General features: G+C 41.1%; 1 protein-coding gene across 6 annotated transcripts in view; it reads right to left on the bottom strand.

Annotated features, from left to right (window-relative positions):
* Window positions 1-926: 926 nt before the first annotated feature.
* The window catches only part of POP1 (POP1 ribonuclease P/MRP subunit), a 45,381-nt gene continuing 27,729 nt past the window's right edge, over window positions 927-18,578 (bottom strand). For all 6 annotated transcript variants that reach the window (XM_075920313.1, XM_075920316.1, XM_075920318.1 and 3 more), the window contains 5 exons: window positions 14,314-14,429; window positions 11,879-12,070; window positions 10,756-10,910; window positions 7,821-8,141; window positions 927-2,324 (listed from right to left, as the gene is read on the bottom strand). In XM_075920313.1, coding sequence (XP_075776428.1) covers window positions 1,670-2,324; window positions 7,821-8,141; window positions 10,756-10,910; window positions 11,879-12,070; window positions 14,314-14,429 — 1,439 coding nt within the window. In that variant the 3' untranslated portion in view covers window positions 927-1,669. The remainder of the gene's footprint in view (window positions 2,325-7,820; window positions 8,142-10,755; window positions 10,911-11,878; window positions 12,071-14,313; window positions 14,430-18,578) is intronic.

Raw genomic sequence — 18,578 nt, forward strand, 5'->3', positions numbered from 1 at the left:
TTAAAATGCAATCCCTGTATTCTCTTTGTAGATAACATATTGGGTCAAACCACTGGTCCATCTAGACTATTTTCTTGTCTTCCAACAGTAGCCAGATGCTTCAGAGTGAGTGATCCATCCCATGTCACCCAGTACTTGCTTCTCAGTTAGAGGTTAAAGACACCCAGAGCATGAGGTTGTGCCGCTGACCCTCTTGGCTAATCGTCATGGATGGACTATCCCCAGTAAACTTACCAAATTATTTTTTGAACCCAGTTATGTTTTTGGCCTTCACAATATGTCTTTGCATCAAGTACCGCACATTGACCATTGTGTAAAGAAGCACTTCTTTGTTTCTTTTGTATTTGCTGCCTATTACTTGACCCCTAGTTCTTGTGTTTCATGCAGGGGTAACAAACATGTCATTAATTCACTTCTTCCACACCATTCATGATTATATAGACCTCTATCATATTTCCCTTATCTCTTTTCTAAGATGAACAGTCCCCATCTTTTTTATCTCTTTTCATATGGAAATTATCCCATAACATTAATCATTTTTGCTGCCCTTCTCTTTCCCCCCCCCAATTCTAATATAACTTTTTTTGAGATGGGGTAAGATACAAGTACATGCAGTATTCAAGGTGTGGGTGTACCATGGATTTTTATAATGACATATTTTCTGTGTCTTATCTATTCCTGTCCTCATGGTTCCTAACATTTTATTAGCTTTTTTGGCTGACATTGCACCTTGGACAGATGTTTTCAAAGAACTATCCACAATGATACCAATATCGATTTCTTGAGTGGTAACCACTAATTTGCATTACTTCACACTATGCCTAGGATCCTAACGGTCTCATTAAAGCACTTCAGCACACCTTCAAATTACGTAGTTCAGTTTCCAATTTTAAAAGAGTTCTCATCACATAGTAGGCCAAAACCACTTCTCGATAACAAAAAATGTTTATTCTGAAAAGGAAATGCTGTTTTAATAAGTTCACACTGATTCAGAAAGAAAAAAGTTAAAGCTTTGATTCATGTAAGTTCCAACACATACTGCTGTCAGTGTTTCACAGCCTTTAACATAGAATGTAATCATTTGTTTCATTTAAGCACTGAACATTTTCAATGAAAACAAATAGTCTACACTGTCTATGGTTAAGGTAGTTACAGAACTTTACTCTGAAGCAGCCAAACCTGTTCAACAGCAAGACTAAATAGGCTCTGAAAAGTTGTTTGCTATATACACAGGTCCAGACGGCATGCATTTACCAGAAGCATGGACTGTAATCAGAGTCCAGCAGCCATATAAAAAAAGCCTTTTGAAGTGGAAACACTGTAAAGTGAAAGATCTTAGATATTGCTGGCTTCAACTGCATTGGAACAACAACAAAAAATAGTATGCCCTTTAGAAAAAAAGTATCAGAAAGTGTTTCTAGATGCATAAGCCAACATATGTTTTAAAACAGAAACTGATACAGACATTCAGAAGAAAAAGTATTTGAGCTATATAAACATGATAAATGATCAACAGGTTAGCTCATTAACAAGTTAGCTTGAAGGAAGATAAATTGCCCTTTACAAACATGGGGTACACAAGTATTTCTTGAGATTTGAGACAAGTCCATAGACTTTAAACAAGGAATAATTTCTTTGGTAATATCGGTACCTTATTATAATATGATGCTTATACTTCAATATTAAGTCTAGCAAATCTGTATTGCAGAGACGCTGGAGTTCTTAACAAAACAAGCCCTTTTTTATCGGCTGGCTGACTAGATAACATATGTAGTAACCCCGTCAAATTAACAAACCCCAATGCTTCTCCACAACCAGCAGCTAATGAAAAATCCCCTTGAGTGACAAACCCTAAAAGAATTCTAGAGCAGTGGGAAGTAACATCTGGTAGAGGGTCAGGCCATAAGCCAAGAATTAGTTCTTTATGCTCCTCAACTGCCTTTGCCTCCAGGGCATGAGAAGCACCACTCTCTAGGGCCTTCCCATTGTTCTTTTTCTTTTTTCTCTCTTTTAGTTTCAGTATCTTGTGTTTGAACATGTCGCGGTGTTTGGGTTCTTGAGGACCACAGAAGAGCTGGTCTTTGTCAAGCTGTAGAAAATCCTCCTGGGTTGGAACACATATCATAGCATGTAATTCAGGGCTACCCTTTCTTAGCAGAGACAAGCTGACCCACACCAGCGCCCTTCGGTAGCACTTGAAGATTGGTAAGAGAGCTTCTTCTGTCATTTCTTTCTGTCCAAGTTTTGAAGCAGGGCGTACCCTCTGACCTTTTCCACAAGTAGGCCGGCACCAGGCTGACAACTGCCTTAACAGTTTTCTGCTCCTATATGAAGTTTAAGAGATGCATTAGAGGATGCTCAAAGTATTACAACTCAGAAGAGTCATTGTAAATTAATGATTCTACCTTGGACAGCCTTTGTAAAGCTCTTAAAATGAGAAAAGAGAACTATAAAATCAAAAACACAGGTATAGGACTGTTCACTGAAAAGGGTCACAATCCACTTAAAAATCAGTTACATTTTCAGCACTTTTGACTTCGAGTTTAATGCCAGATTTACTTTTTTACATTTTATCACTATTTTCATATGCTGCTATGCACCCTCACCGACACCCAGACACGTCTTTTCACATGCGCTAGCATGGCATTATCTTGCTTAATCACTGTTCTAGAAGTCATACGAGATCTTCGTTCACTCTATACAAATATGAGTAGTCAGAACAACTGTCCACACCCCATGCATTAGAGATGGAATTACAAGTAAACATATCAAGAGCGATAAAGCTTTGAAACTGTAATAGGAGCTTTGCTGGGTGCATTTTCATATTTTTCCTTTTTTATAAAAATATGACACTTTCTCCCTACCAACGGCTCTGAGTCCTCTAAATAGCCTTCCCAGTGGAGGCAATCAATGCATGCCCATTCCAAAGCAAGTACTGACAAACTGCTTATTAAAAGAGGTTCCCCACTCGCCATGAGGAAAGGTAGGAGAACAGCTTCCTAGGTTCTCCTTCTCCCAAGAAGGCTTTTTATCTCACCCTCCCCACTTGGGTAGAGATTTATCAGAGGAGAATTCACTTCCCCATCCCCTCCAGGAGTGTGGGTGGTTTTCAATTAGATTCTGGATACTCACGGCCTACCTCATAGACTCATAGACTTTAAGGTCAGAAGGGACCATTATGATCATCTAGTCTGACCCCCTGCACAGTGCAGGCCACAAAATCTCACCCACTCCTCCTAGAATAATCCTCTCACCTATATCTCAGATATTGAAGCCTTCAAATACTTTGAAGACCCCAAGATGCAGAGAATCCTCCAGCTGTGATCTGTACCCCATGCTACAGAGGAAGGCGAAAAACCTCCAGGGCCTCTGCCAATCTACCCTGGAGGAAAATTCCTTCCCGACCCCAAATATGGCAATCAGCTAAACCCTGAGCATGTGGGCAAGACTCATCAGCCAGACACCCAGAAAGTTCTCTATAGTAACTCCTATCATCCCTCCATTGACCTATTTCCCACTGATAATGAATGGTCAATTAGTTACCAAGATCATGTTATCTCATCAAACCATCCCCTTCATAAACCCATCTAGTTTAATCTTGAAACCAGATAGATCTTTTGCCCCCACTACTTCCCTTGGAAGGCCGTTCCAGAACTTCACTCCTCTAATGGTTAGAAACCTTCGTCTAATCTCAAGTCTAAACATCCTACTAGCCAGCTTATATCCATTTGTTCTTGTGTCCACATTGGTATTAAACTTAAATAATTCCTCTCCCTCCCTGGTATTTATCCCTCTAATATATTTAAAAAGTGCAATCATGTCCCCCCTCAGCCTTCTTTTGGTTAAAGTAAACAAGCCAAGCTCCTTGAGTCTCCTTTCATAAGACAGATTTTCCATTCCTCGGATCATCCTAGTGGCCCTTCTTTGTACCTGTTCCAGTTTGAATTCATCCTTCTTAAACATGGGAAACCAGAACTGCACACACTATTCCAAATGGGGTCTCACCAATGTCTTGTATAATGGCACTAACACCTCCTTATCCCTACTGGAAATACCTCGCCTAATACATCCCAAGATCGTATTAGCCTTTTTCACAGCCATGTCACAATGGCGGCTCATAGTCATTCTATAATCAACCAGGACTCCGAGGTCCTTCTCCTCCTCCGTTATTTCCAACTGATGTGTCCCCAGCTTATAACTAAAATTCTTGTTATTAATACCTAAATGCATAACCTTACACTTCTCACTATTAAATTTCATCCTATTGCTATCACTCCAATTTACAAGATCATCCAGATTAAATAAAATTGGCCCCAAAACTGATCCCTGAGGAACTCCACTAGTAACCTTCCTCCAACCTGACAGTTCACCTTTCAGTATGACCCACTGTAGACTCCCCTTTAACCAGTTGCTTATCCACCTCTCAACTTTCATATTAATCCCTATCTTTTCCAATTTAACCAATAATTCCCCATGTGGTACTGTATCAAATGCCTTACTAAAGTCGAGGTAGATTAGATCCACTGCATTTCCTTTATCTAAAAAAATCTGTTACTTTCTCAAAAACGGAGATCAGGTTGGTTTGGCACAATCTACCTTTTGTAAAACCATGTTGTAATTTGTCCCAATTGCCATTAGCCTCAATGTCTCTAACTACTTTCTCCTTCAAAATTTTTTCCAGGATCTTACATACTACAGATGTCAAACTAACAGGCCTATAGTTACCCGGGTCGCTTTTTTTCCCTTTCTTAAAAATCGGAACTATATTAGCAATTCTCTAGTCAAATGGTACAACCCCTGAGTTTAGAGATTTATTAAAAAAATTTGCTAATGGACTTGCAAGTTCATGTGCCAGTTCCTTTAATATTCTTGGATGAAGATTATCTGGGCCCCCCGATTTACTCCCATTAAGCTGTTCAAGTTTGGCTTTCACCTCGGATATGGTAATATCTACCTCCTTATCCTCAGTCCCATTTGTTAACTTACCATTATCCCTAAGATCTTCATTAGCCTCATTAAAGACTGAAGCAAAGTATTTGTTCAAATATTGGGCCATTCCTAGATTATCCTTAACCTCCACTCCATCCTTAGTAATTAGTGGTCCTACTTCTTCTTTTTTTGTTTTTTTCCTATTTATATGGCTATAAAACCTTTTACTATTGGTTTTAATTCCCTTTGCAAGGTCCAACTCTACCTGACTTTTAGCCTCTCTCACTACATGCTCTAACCTCAATAAGGTAGCTTTCTTTACTGATCCCTCCCATTTTCCACTCCTTATATGCTTTCTGCTTTTTCTTAATCACCTCTGTGAGATGCTTGCTCATCCAGCTTGGTCTAACACACCTGCCTATAATTTTTTTCCCTTTTCTAGGGATACAGGCTTCTGACAGCTTCTGCAACTTTAACTTAAAATAATTCCAGGCCTCCTCCACTTTAAGATCCATAATTTCTTTAGTCCAATCAACTTCCCTAACGAATTTCCTTAATTTACTAAAGTTAGCCCTTTTGAAATCAAAAACCCTAGTCTCAGATTTATTTTTGTTTATCCTTCCATTTAATTTAAACTGAATTAGCTCGTGATCACTCGAGCCAAGGTTGTCTCCTACAACCATTTCATCTATGAGGTCCTCGCTACTCACCAAAACCAAATCTAAAATAGCATCCCCCCTTGTTGGTTCAGCAACTACTTGATGAAGGAATTCATCAGCTATCACATCTAGGAAAATCTGAGCCCTATTACTATTACTAGCACTTGTTCTCCAGTCTATATCTGGAAAGTTGAAATCTCCCATGATTACACAGTTTCCATGAGTATTTACTTCATTAAAAACATTAAAGAGGTCTCTATCCATATCCAAATTGGATCCCGGTGGTCTATAACACACCCCAAGCACTATCCCAGGGGAGGATCTAATAGTTTTCTTTCCCAATGTGATTTTTGCCCAAACAGACTCTGTCTTCTCCATTCCATCACTTTTTATTTCTTTACAGTCTACCTCATCTTTGATATACAATGCGACTCCACCACCTTTACCCTTATTTCTGTCTTTCCTAAACAGCACATACCCTTCAATACCTGTACTCCAGTCATGCCTAGTATTCCACCATGTTTCTGTTATTCCTATAATATCTGGTTTCAATTCCTGGACCAATAGCTCTAGTTCCTCCTTTTTGTTACCTAGGCTCCTCGCATTGGTGTACAAACATCTTAATTTTTGCTGTTTGGCCTCATTCACATTCTTTACCCAATTTGGCCCGGACATTGTACCTCCAATATGACCTATTTGACTAGTATCCACCGTACCCTTCCTCATGTACATTCTCCTACCCCCAGCTATATCCTTTCTTACTTTGTTTTCCTCCCTCTCAGTGTTAAAATCTGGCGTAGAGATTACCTTGGCATCTCCCAACCATCTCCCCCAAATTCCTAGTTTAAAGCTCTCTTAATAAGTTGAGCCAGCCTCCATCCTAGAAGTCTATTTCCCTCCCTACTTAGGTGAAGTCCATCTCTAGAGAAGAGTCCTCTATCCATAAATGCCTCCCAGTGACCATATATCCCAAAGCCCTCCTTATAGCACCACTGCCTAAGCCATCTCTTGATCATCATAATCCTGTCACATCTTTGTTGCCCTTCTCTAGGAACAGGCAGAATCCCACTAAAGATCACCTGAGCCTCAATTTCCTTGAGCATCCTCCCCAGCCTAGCATAGTCTCCCTTAATTCGTTCCAGCGAGAATCTAGCCGTATCATTTGTTCCTACATGAAGGATGATCAATGGATTCCTTCCTGCTCCCTTAATAATTCTCTTCAACCTCAGTTCCACATCTCGTATCTTAGCACCTGGCAGACAGCACACCCTTCTATTCTCTGGATCAGCTCTGATTACAGGCCTATCTATTCTTCTCAATAAGGAGTCCCCAATCACATAGACCTGCCTTTTCCTAGTGACAGTGAAATTCTCTGGTCTATCTCTAGCTTTCTCTGGCTGCAAGTCCTTACCATTCCTATTTTCCCTTGTAATCCTAATGCTCATTATTGGTGTTGTCTCCAGTAAGTCTTCCCCTTTATCTATGGGACTAGCCACTCTTCTCTTCTTCTTTACCCTTCCATCTTCATTATCTACCTGCTGTACCCCTTCTTCATTTTCCAGCTCCACATACCTGTTCTTGAGCTCTATTTTTCCTTCACTGACCCATCTTTTCCTCTGCCTGGTCCTCTGAGTCACATGCTTCCACTGTCCATTTTCTTTGCCCAGCAGTCCCCCCTCTGAGGCCCTTGATCCTGCTTCCATCTGCATATCTAAGCTTTCCCCTTCAGCCATGTCATGCCTTTGCCCCATCATCTGCTCAAACCCCCTTCTAAACTCGACCAGAGTTTCCACCTGCATCTCCAGTCTTCGGATCTTTTCTTCCATCAGCTCTATCAGGCGGCACTTCATGCAAACAAAACTCCTTTCAGGTACCCCCTCCAGAATCATGTACATACTGCAGCTACCACATCCAATCATCCTCCTTGTGTTCTCTACTACTTGGGCCATGGCCACTAATGCCTCTATGTTTTATCTACTTTCTCACCAAAATCCTATTAGTCTGGTGAACACAAAAACAAACCAAAACACCCTCTCCACAGCAAAAACAAACTCCAAACAAGTCCCACAATCCAAACTCCCTTTACAAACTCCCACTCAAACTCCCCTGTTTACAGCTCTGTTTTCTTGGCTCCTGTGCCGCTGCAGCTATAAGTAAGTCATCCCTGTAAGTCATCCCTCTTTAATAATAAGCACACCGGACAGTACATACTGATGAGTCGCTCCTACATACCTAACAACAAAGAAGCCATTACTTGTTGCATCTTCATGTTCTGTACATAAATTTTGAATCGTCGTCCTTTCTTCCATCATGTCACCCTGCGAGCATGTCACCCTGTCACCTTGAGAATCTTCTATAATCAATCCAGGGTTGGGATCACAAGGAACCTGACTTTCAATTGCACAGCTCATTCTGTCTGGGGATGAAGCAAGCACAGATTCTTCCTGAGCTTTGTTTCTCACTTCCCAATCCCTGGTTAGTTGCCCCCATGGGCAGAGGAAAGGTGCCAGGGTGCCAAGTTTGACGTAGTTTGCCCTTTTTGCAGGTGGGCGTCTAGAAGAAAAAAGGAAATAGAAAAATGTCCCATAAAAACTTGGAAGCAAGGAAACAATGTTCATTACAGAGCACCTTAAGAATAAAGAAAAAATACAATGCTGAAATACCAGATAAAGGAAAATAATCTATTCAGCTAACTTGCAAATCATTAGAAAAAAAATTAAGTGACAGGGCCCAGTTTACCAAAAAACTAAGCATCTTTTTTTCCGTTGTATTTTAATTAACTTAACAAGATTAAAAAGTTAATTGCCATCTTTTTTTTTTTTTTTTTTTTTTTGGGACAAATTCTGAATCTCTGGAAATTTGAGTTCTACACAGAATCGGTATGTAACTAAACTTCTGCAATGCAAAGGGTGCTGCTTCCTTGCTGGCACTGCTGTGCCCAATGTTATTCAGTCTTCTCCTTAGCCTCTTCTCCTCGGCAGCAAGCAGAACATTTGACACTTATTTGCCCAGAGAGTAATTCCAGTTGTCCTACATTCTGAGGCAACCATTGTTCTGCTGAGCCCAAAGAACCTGAATATTCTATATGATGACCCTGAGAATACTACTGAAATGCAGACAATTCCCACATTTCTTTAAAGAGAGACTACACATTGGATATAAAAGCATAATCTAAGGTAACTGCCAAGCTTCCGATCACTTTACAGTATTATGTGTGTATTTGACATTAGCTGACAAATGGTGAATCTACCTCAAATACAATAAAAGGTTTTTCAGGTATGCTCTGGGAGGTTATTTTCTAAGAAAACCTGGCCAAAGAATTAGAATATAACCATTCATTTACTTGGGAAAATAAATACACTCAATAATAAGTTTAATTTTTGTGTTTTCTCTAGTTTCTTGCACCCTCTTTAAATAGATAAAACCAAAATGTCTTGCCACCAATTTTATCCTTCATTTGGCAGACACTGGTTTTCCCCTACATGTTGAATTTGAAATGTATGGCTTTGTTTTACTTTGTTGTATTATGCACAATTGTATTAGGGTTTTTTTCTGAACAGAACTCTGGGAATAGGCTTTTAGTTAATTTATTCAGAGGAAAGCACTTAATCTGCATAACATGGACTTTTGTTTCTTAATATAGTGAGATTTAAAATACTAACAAAGCCTCAACACAAATCACCAGTCTAGAAACTGAACTGAGCCACAGGGAATTTTAAGGTGCAGGTCAGCAACCTTTTCAAACCAAAGAGCTAAACTACATAAAAATTCAGAACAAGTGGTCAACAAAGAGCCATATAAGAATGCCTATTCGCATGACTGAAAATATACAACTGAATATTATTGATAATTGACATGATTAATAATAGCATAAATGAAACATTGTACTCACAGACTTTATTTAATGGGATTTTTGCTGCTGCATCTTTTCATGCATTTCTTTGAAGTTTACATCATAATAGGTCAAATCCACCTTCACGCACACATTCAGGCTGTCTTCTGTCAATCTATGCCAGGGGGTTGGGGATGTGGGGTGCAGGAATCTGGGTTGAGCTGTATGAGGGGCTTAGGGCAGGAGGTTGGAGTGTATGATGGGCTCAGTGCACAAGGTTGGGATATTGTGCGGTGCAGAAGTTTTACGGCAGGGAACTGAGGATGTGGGGGTGGAGGAGTCTGGGGATGTGGAAGTATGAGGGGCTCAGGGCAGGGGGTTCAGGTGTATGATAGGCTCAGGTTTGGTGTGTGTGGGGGGGGAGGGAATGCAGTAGTGTTATGATGCTGTGGCCAGATGGGGGCTGGGTTCCAATTGGGGGCTTGTTAGCCAGGTTTCATTTTTTAAATAAAATAAAATCTTATGTCCAACACAAAAGGTTTCAACATTATCTTTATTTATGGCAGGGGTGGGGAACCTTTTTTGAACCAGGGGCCACTAAGTTTGGTTGAAGGAGGCAATTGTGACCAGAGACACAGGATTGTGACCTAAGGCAAGTGACTGGGGTGCAGGCGTTTGGATTGTGACCTAGAGCAGCAGGGGACTGTGACGCAGGTTCTGGGAGGGGGTATGGGCTCGGGAGGGGGCAGAGGGTTTGGGTTATGTGATATAGGGAGTAGGAGTGAGAGGGCAAAGAGCTGGAGGGGAAAGGAGGGCAGGGGTGCCAGAGGCAGGCTCTAGCCAGGAGACTTACCAGTGAGACTACAGCCCAGCAGATTTCTCAGGAGCTTGCCCTGCTCCTGCATAGGCTGCAGAGCCATATGCTCTGTGAATAAGAATCTGAGGGGAAGGAGGATTGGTGCTTTGCACAATGCCTGTTCTTGAAACAGGAAGCTTCGATTGGCCAGAAACCAGCAAATGGGATTGTGCTGGGGCAGGAGCAGCCACGAAGCACCACTCCCTTCTCCCTTCCAGGCTCACAGCTAGTGAAAAAAAAGCCCAGCCCAGCAGCCGCTTTTCTAGCATTCGGGGGCAGAGCAATCAGAGGAGTCTGCCTGGGGGCTGCCTGCTGTGTCCGTGGGCTCCCTGCTGAGGGGGAGCCAAGGGGAGCTGAGCTCAAGCTTCAAGAGCCATATCCGGCTTCCTAGTGAGCCATAGGTTGCTGACCCCTATTTTAAGGCATATTGAGTTTTGATTAAAATGGCACTCAATCAGTCTTGGAGAAATTAACTTCACCTCTTGAATTTTTCAAGAAGAATGCTTTCTAGATCTTCTTGAAACTGGACTCCAGCAGGACAGTCTGGGTAATCATTTGGAATATGAGGTGTTCTTTTATATTCGGAATGTTTCAAGCTCTCTTGCAAGCCACCTACTCTTGCGCCTTGATATATCTGTAAGGTAAACAACATTAGTAAGAACATAAGAATGGTCATAGTGGGTCAGACGGAAGGTCCCTCTAGCCCAGTATCCTGTCTTCCGACAGTGGCCAATGCCAGAAACTCCACAGGGAGTGAACCGAACAGGCAATCAAGAGATCCCTCTCCTGTCATCCATTTCCAGCTTTCGCTGCCGTTCGTCAAGCCCTGCATGTCACATTCTAAAAACTCATTTGAATTAAATGCTAGTTGTACTCTATTAAGTCCTTAGAACCATCAACAAACCTAGAGAATTATTTAAAAAATTCTTACTTTAAGTGTTGGCACAAGGGTTATATCATCTGTGCAAAGTTGTTCAATTACCTTTTATTATGCAACGGATTAATGCAATTGTTCCACCCGTATGCACAGAACTTGAGTAGCCAACTGCATAGCAGTATAACAAACCATCCTCTGAATGATGAGAACAGAATGTTCCAAACAGCAAGGTAAGAGCATTCAGCATAACTTAAACTTTGCTTTCCTGTTTCAGGACCGATGAAATTAGAGATTCCCAGCCTGTGTTGTGTAAGACCCCTCAGCTGACAGCCTACTGGAGAGGTTGACCTAGTGCTAGGCTTCATGGATGGCAGTAAGGGCTAAATAAGAACTTTGGCAAACTCTTAGAATACACCTTTTTCCTTAAAATTTTGTATTTATTTTATATTTTAAAGAAATAGACAAACTATAAAGCAGCAATGGTCTGCTCACTCTGCCTCCATATAAATTCTCTGTCCAAACATCCATTATTAGACCAATAACGGAAGTGGTTCAATGTTAGGTTGTTTTATTTTTCTTTCCATCAGCTCTCTCTAAACTGACATTTTGACCCAGCAGTTGTAAGCAGGTTGCACAAGAACAAGTTTTCTCTAGTACACACATCAGAGTACATTAACTTTATAACCTGTCCTATTTGCCTATAATTTGTAATGAAAGCCACTTACAAAAGGAATCCAGAAAGCCATGCCCCAGCCCTTTGGGAGACAGATATCCCAGCCACTTCCCCATCCTGGTCGATCTTCACCAGCCACTTTCCCTGGCTGCTGAACCAAGAGTATAGGAATCTTGGATTCACGAGGACCCAAGTCAAGCTGTGAGCCAGGTACCAACAGTTCACCTCTCATACGGTTTAAATCCTGGTATGGAATACAAGCAGTTGGAAAAATACTCAGTAATTTAGCAGTCATTTTTCTTTTTCCAGCAAGTTATTACAGTTACAGATGAAATGATTGCCTATTTTCACTGTGTATAATAAAGAAATCTGAATTCTGCCTGGGTTATTTTAAGTACATTTGAATCCATCTTAACCTAGAGATAAAAATGGTTCACATACATGTAGGATGCTCCTGGGAGAAATATGAATCTCGTCATGTTTCACCTTACCCCCCTCAAAAAAAGGGGGGGGGGGGAGCAGGATTTTCACATCCATGCTCCACATTATTGTATTACAGAGCAAGCACTGTAGCTGAAAGTAAGAAAGTTGTTACAGCTCATATTGAAAAATCAAAATGGAGTCTGAACTAAGGAGGACTTTAAATGGAACCCAAGTGACTTTGCCGCCAAAACATCATTTTGCACACAGCACGTGGCTATGCTCACGATACCATCAGGGTGCACATGGCACCAAATCTGCACAAGCCTCCTATCGTGCACTTGTCACGCTATGCTTTGTACTTGAAACCTTTGATGTTTTCCCACCTTGGATTCTATAAAACCTCAGTTCCTGAGGAGATCGGGTCGGCAGTTTTTCCTGTATCACCTGGAGGAAAGTCGTTCCTTGTCATCTGGAGACCATGGCGAAGGCGGGGACCAGGCCAGTGACAGACCAGACCTAACTTCACTGCCACCAACAGGGTGCTCTGGCCCACCGCTGTGGCAATTGCCCAGTTACGTGACCCTCAGCTACCTGCTCCCACACCATCAGGTTGTGACATCACAGAGCTTCATTCTGCTTGCTGTGGCGAAGGCCCTGCGGCATGGGAAACTGCTCTGCCTGTGAACTATGAACAGTGCACTCGTCCGTTGCGAAAGCAGGGACCAAACAAAGAACTGAACTGTTCTGCCGTACTACCACCAACACATCGGAGTTCAGGACACCTCAGTGTTCCTCTCCCAAAGCTAAAAGCAGCTATAGGGTAGAAGGTCCTAAGCTTCAAAGCTACCAGAGCCTCTGACGACTGAGTATAGAATTCTTCTATTCCATTCCATCTATTCTATCTTCTGTTACATCCATGGGTGAGGGGTTGGTTAATTTGTTCAGTATTATAATCCATGTTGTTGTATATTTTACCTGTTGTACTTTACAATATATTTCTAAATTTAACACGTGTCTGTGTTTATTGGATTCGAGTATATCCACCGGTGATTAGATACGGTAGTTTCCAGGGTGGACCACCTTCTGGGACAAAGGCATTTAACATCAAATAAGATCAGGCCCATCAAATTTAGCTTGTTAGTGCGTCTTTGCTAGCAACAAAGTAGAAATGCTGACTTCTGAATAGCTTTACAGAATAATTAGCACTCAAGTTCTTGGCAGCACAGAGACTATCACCAGATTCATACTGGTTATTCTGTTTTGCTTGTACACAGTTATTTCTATTCAGCTACACAGGTCATGCTTTAGAAGTGCTTTGATCGACTGTTCACACAAAGACAGCCATCTGAAAGAATATCATGTCACTTTATACAGAAATCAGCAGTGCAGAACTTGTGGGGGACGGGAGGAGAGGGAAGAGCTAATGGGACTTTAAGCTGCCTTCTTGTCCTCCAGATCAAGGGATGTAGAACAGCGGAGGAAGTGAGAGCCTAAGAAGTTACAGCAGCCTGTCCCCAGATGCCTGCAGGATACAGCTCTGCCCAGAATCTCCACAGTACAGTGTGCTGCAACCCTGCTTCAGGCAGGGCCCTCCAGAACGCCCCCATGCCTGGGTTTGTGAGGCAAACTCTTGCAAGGCAGCCTTCTAGCTATCTCCCTTAGTTCTTGCACTATGGGAACTCTCACCTAACCAGATCTGAGATCTTTTAGAGCCTCTGGCCTTTGACCAGTTGTCAAGGCAACAGAGCAAGGGTAAGGCTCTAACCCAAAGTTTTTAGAAAACTGTAATTTTATCCTAAAATAAGCCATTACAACTGTATTTCATAGCATAAATTAAGTAATGAATAATACATTACTGTATTGATTGTGCAAGAAAACTGCATAAGAGACTCCAGTGAACTAGAGAAGAGACTCTTCATCTCAGTAACATAAAACTATTAAATTAGGAAGATATTGCTAGTGAATTGCAGCAGAGTTGATTTTTAAACATTACTGTATTGATTATAAGGGAAGGCATTAAGATGTTAACCCAGTTTCTTTATAGTAATCCATGATGTTTGCTACCTGCTCTGGGATTTTATTTTCAGTAACGTTCTTGCAGATAGTCTGGTCCCAGATAAAGCTGTGAGCACATTCCACGGGCACACCTTCCAGAAGCAGCTGCCTAATGTTTTCATTATCTGTAAGAAAGAGAATCTTCATACAAACCCACGTTTATCAACTTAAGCTACATAAAGGGAATAAACAATATAAGCAAAAGAAGTGGACAGACTATAGCTATGAAAATGGATATATTAGAGCCCTTAATACAGAAAAATCAAAGCTTCCAAAAAGAACGCAGCAATTTACCACCCCACAGTCCGAACTGTGGGGCTATGCAGACAAGTCCTAAGGCCACTTTTAATTATGAATGCATCCACACAGAGGTTTAATGCTGTTTAATCTGCTTTAAAGTCACACCTTTAGTTAATTAGAAATAACTTTCATTCTTGTGTGAACCCTTAAGTATTTTAGCTACATTGTCAATTTAAAAATCTGTTTGTGTGAGAGCAACCATTTTAGAAGACTGAACAAATGGTCATTACCAAAAGTAGTTTCATAGCATGAATTAGTAAGTATATGTTGCCAAGTCTGGCAAAATGAATCCTACAGACTTGTAATGTATAACCTGACACTCTTTATAATTGGTTTGTGGAATCATCCATTAAGTGAAAAAGGCTTGAAATTTACTGGTTTTGGAAAGTCAGAGGAAGCAATGTTACCATGATGCCGACAAGCAGCTACACATCCTATTCAACAAGCTTGTGGGATAAATGGGGATGATCTTGATAAAATTTTAAAAATATATTTTAAATTTACAGTACCAAGTCTAACACTACCTCATCACTTAATTTGTTATTCCCAGGCTCCCCTCAGTTGATCTTTGTAGAGCTTGCAGGGGCAGGGACTGTGCCTTTCCAGGTTTGTAATATCTACATAGCGGCGGGTACCAACAAAAAGAAATAAATAGTACTTTTAGCTCTGCCACTGACTGACAAATCTTGGGCAACTCACACAACTTGTCTAGGTCTCAGTTACTCCCATCTGCAAGGGGATAACAATGTTAGGATAGGTCTATACTGCATTCCTCTTTCGAGAGAGGAATGCAAATGCAGCTGAGCAAAATTGCAAATGAAGCGCGGATTTGAATTTCCTGCGCATCATTTGCATAATTGCGTCCAGGCGCTATTTCAAAATATCGTATTTCGAAAAAAGAAACACTGTTTAGATGCGGTTATTTCGAAAGAAAACCCTTCTTTCGAAATTACCCGTAAACCTCATTTTATAAGGAGTAAGGGTAATTTCGAAAGAAGGGTTTTCTTTCTAAATAACCGCATCTAGACAGTGTTTCTTTTTTCGAAATAGGGTATTTTGAAATAGCGCCCGGACTCGATTATGCAAATGAAGTGCCCTGAAAAAAGATCACTGCTCTAGGATTTCCATCTTTGGTGCCACATCTTAAAATGACATTCTACATGAATTTTTAAAAATTGCTTGGTTAAAAAAATTCCTAATACATAATTTTTGAAGAATTCCTTCAAATGTTAATGATTTGCTGCTGTTGATATTTATGTGTGTATTTTCAGTAAAGGAGGAACTGTTTAGAGGAAAATTCTTATGTAGCACTGCCTATACACAAAATGCTGTCAAATGCATACAATTAAAAAACCTATATTTTTCGGCTACGGTCATTTTAAGATGCACTTGTAACTACAGAAGTTATAAACTTCAGACAATTCTTTTTTTTCAACTTGACAACGTCCCTTGAACACCTATAGAGCTATCAAGAGGATACCTCAAAAGGATTCATGAAGTTACATTTTCATATAATCACAGAAGACAGACACAAAAATGATTAGATCTTCCAAAAGTTAGGAATCCTTAAACTTCAGAACACAAATCAAAAGGATTCTGTTCCAGATGTAAAAAGCTAATATTCACAAAGATTTGAGAAAATGACTTTTTCAAATAATTTTAATAATAGATTAATGTATTTCTCCATCTGGGTTGATGCTGAAATAGGAATGGTATTCAACTATGATCACATAAGAACACCACAAAGATAAGCAGCTAGACACAAGACAGAACAGACAGCTTAGCTTAAGTAATTAGCACACATTCCAAGACCCATTCAAGTGAAATTTAGTGAGTTACACTGTTGTAATAAGCCATAAATGTTCTCTCTCTCTCACCAACAGAATGGGTCCAATAGAAGATATTTCCTCACCCACCTTGTCTCTCTAATACCCTGGAATTGACATGGCTACACATTGCATACAAGAATAAGCAGACTGTCTCCCCCACATCCAGTCTCTCTATAACCTGCTTCGCTCTGTATGAGGGTGGCCAAACTAACTGGCCTGCCACGTCACACACAACAGTCTTTATAAGTTTCAGTGTTTGAGCACAGCTGTGGGAACCAAGGGTTGGAGCTTCAGCACTGCTCCTGCTAAAGACCCAAGCCTGGGCAGGTGAGCCCCACAGGGCTGAAACCCTAAGAAGCCTCTTCCAATTGGGCAGAAGCCTCTACTGCACCCACCTTGCTGCAGAGATCTCAAGCCCCACCCTCCACTCCCCCCAAGGTCTAGTAGGTAAAAAAAATGGGGGGGGGGCCTTCCATGAGCTGCACTTTAATGGTAAAAGAGCTGCATGTGGCATTGAGCCAGTTTGGCCACCCTTGCTTTATATTATCTAAAAGCGCCTAGGTCAGGGCCTAGGATTATAGCCGATCCTCAGCTTTCAGATGATCCCTTGGGGAGTAGCCACTAATACACAGCCCCAGACAGGTGTGTGTGGGGGTGGAAGTGACACTCCCTCCCTGGGCCCCACTGTGCAGAACTGGCCAGAGCCCTGCCGACCCTTCCCCCCAAAACTGATATCAAACTATGCCTATTCCCAAAGGTTATGGTCCCACCTGTGGCACTGAGCCCTTCTCCCTGTCTCCCTGGATTTTTTCTAGCATGTGGAGGGGGTCCTCAGAAAGAAAAATGTTGAGAACCCCTATCCCAATTCACTACTCTGTTCAATTACTGTAACTCTCTCTTCTTTGGTCTCTAATTGCTCAGTTAAAGGCATCAGAGCTCAAGCAGATGCATTCATGCCACATCCTTGAAACTCTTCACTACTTTCTATATTCTACTACAAAAAGCTAAAGCTTCTGATGTCATTTTCAAGGAGTTATCACTTCTGCTGTCTACATCTCTAGTTTGAATGCTCTCTACATACCTTCCAATCTTCTCCTTGCTGTCCCATACCTCTTTCTGCTCCTGGCTTTGTGCAAACTCTTATTGTTCCCTATATTTTGAAGAATCCTATTTGTCTTTCAAATATCCCAAGCCTAAATCTCCTCTTCAATGACCTATTTATATCTACCCTCTCTTCAAGGGCTCTCCCATGCTGTTTTGTCTGATTTTGTAAGGTCACAGAGAAAGGCACCATGCCTTAAACTATGTTCTCGTAAAGAACTGTGCACATTCAATTCAATGGCACCTGGGCCCCTACTTCCCATATGGCCTCTTGGAAAATCCCATCTTAAATTTTCAGCAGTGAACACAACACTATATAAGAGCAGAAGACACGGTCCCTGTCCCAAGGAAGTCAGTAGACAAACTCTAAATGTACAGCTTGAGCAACATGAAGGAGATATAACTAACATTTTTACTGATGTGTGAGAGTATATTACATTTAGTATTATAATATAAAGAATTGTGGTACTAGCCAAAGTCAGTCAAGCAAAGGGAAAAAGTGAAGGGAAAAAAGACTGGACATTTTACAAGGATGCCAACAGCTAGGTTCTTTTGACAAAATATATGTGCAGAATACAACACATTTCAGTCAAATTAAAACCTTTAGAATGGGCTCAAGTCGCTGTACTTTGCAGAAACCAAGTTTCAAGAACAATCTGGTCAGCAGTTGTGTTTCTTGGACAAACATGGATGGTTAAGCTGACAGTGTCTGCAGGGAGTAAAGGTACTATGTTCTGTGACTCTCTTCAATATCGACTACAGGGCAACTGCTGCTGGAAGAAGTGACAGGCTTTTAAAAGGAAGCATGGAATCCATTTAATGAGACAAATGATGGCACTCACTCAACACACCTAGACTTCCCTGGAGTCCATCCCTTTGGGGATCATCTCCTTGGTCCTCTCCTTATGGGAACGGTGGCAGAAGTCACCACTACACAATGGAAAGTAGCTAATTGTCAATGTCAATATTGTTCCCATGTACCACCTATGGGAAAGAATTAGTCAAGAGCAGTTCAGAACACACTTTATTGACGGATGGAACAGA

Source organism: Pelodiscus sinensis, chromosome 2 (genome assembly GCF_049634645.1).
Source record: "Pelodiscus sinensis isolate JC-2024 chromosome 2, ASM4963464v1, whole genome shotgun sequence".
In the NCBI taxonomy this organism is placed as follows: Eukaryota; Metazoa; Chordata; order Testudines; family Trionychidae; genus Pelodiscus; species Pelodiscus sinensis.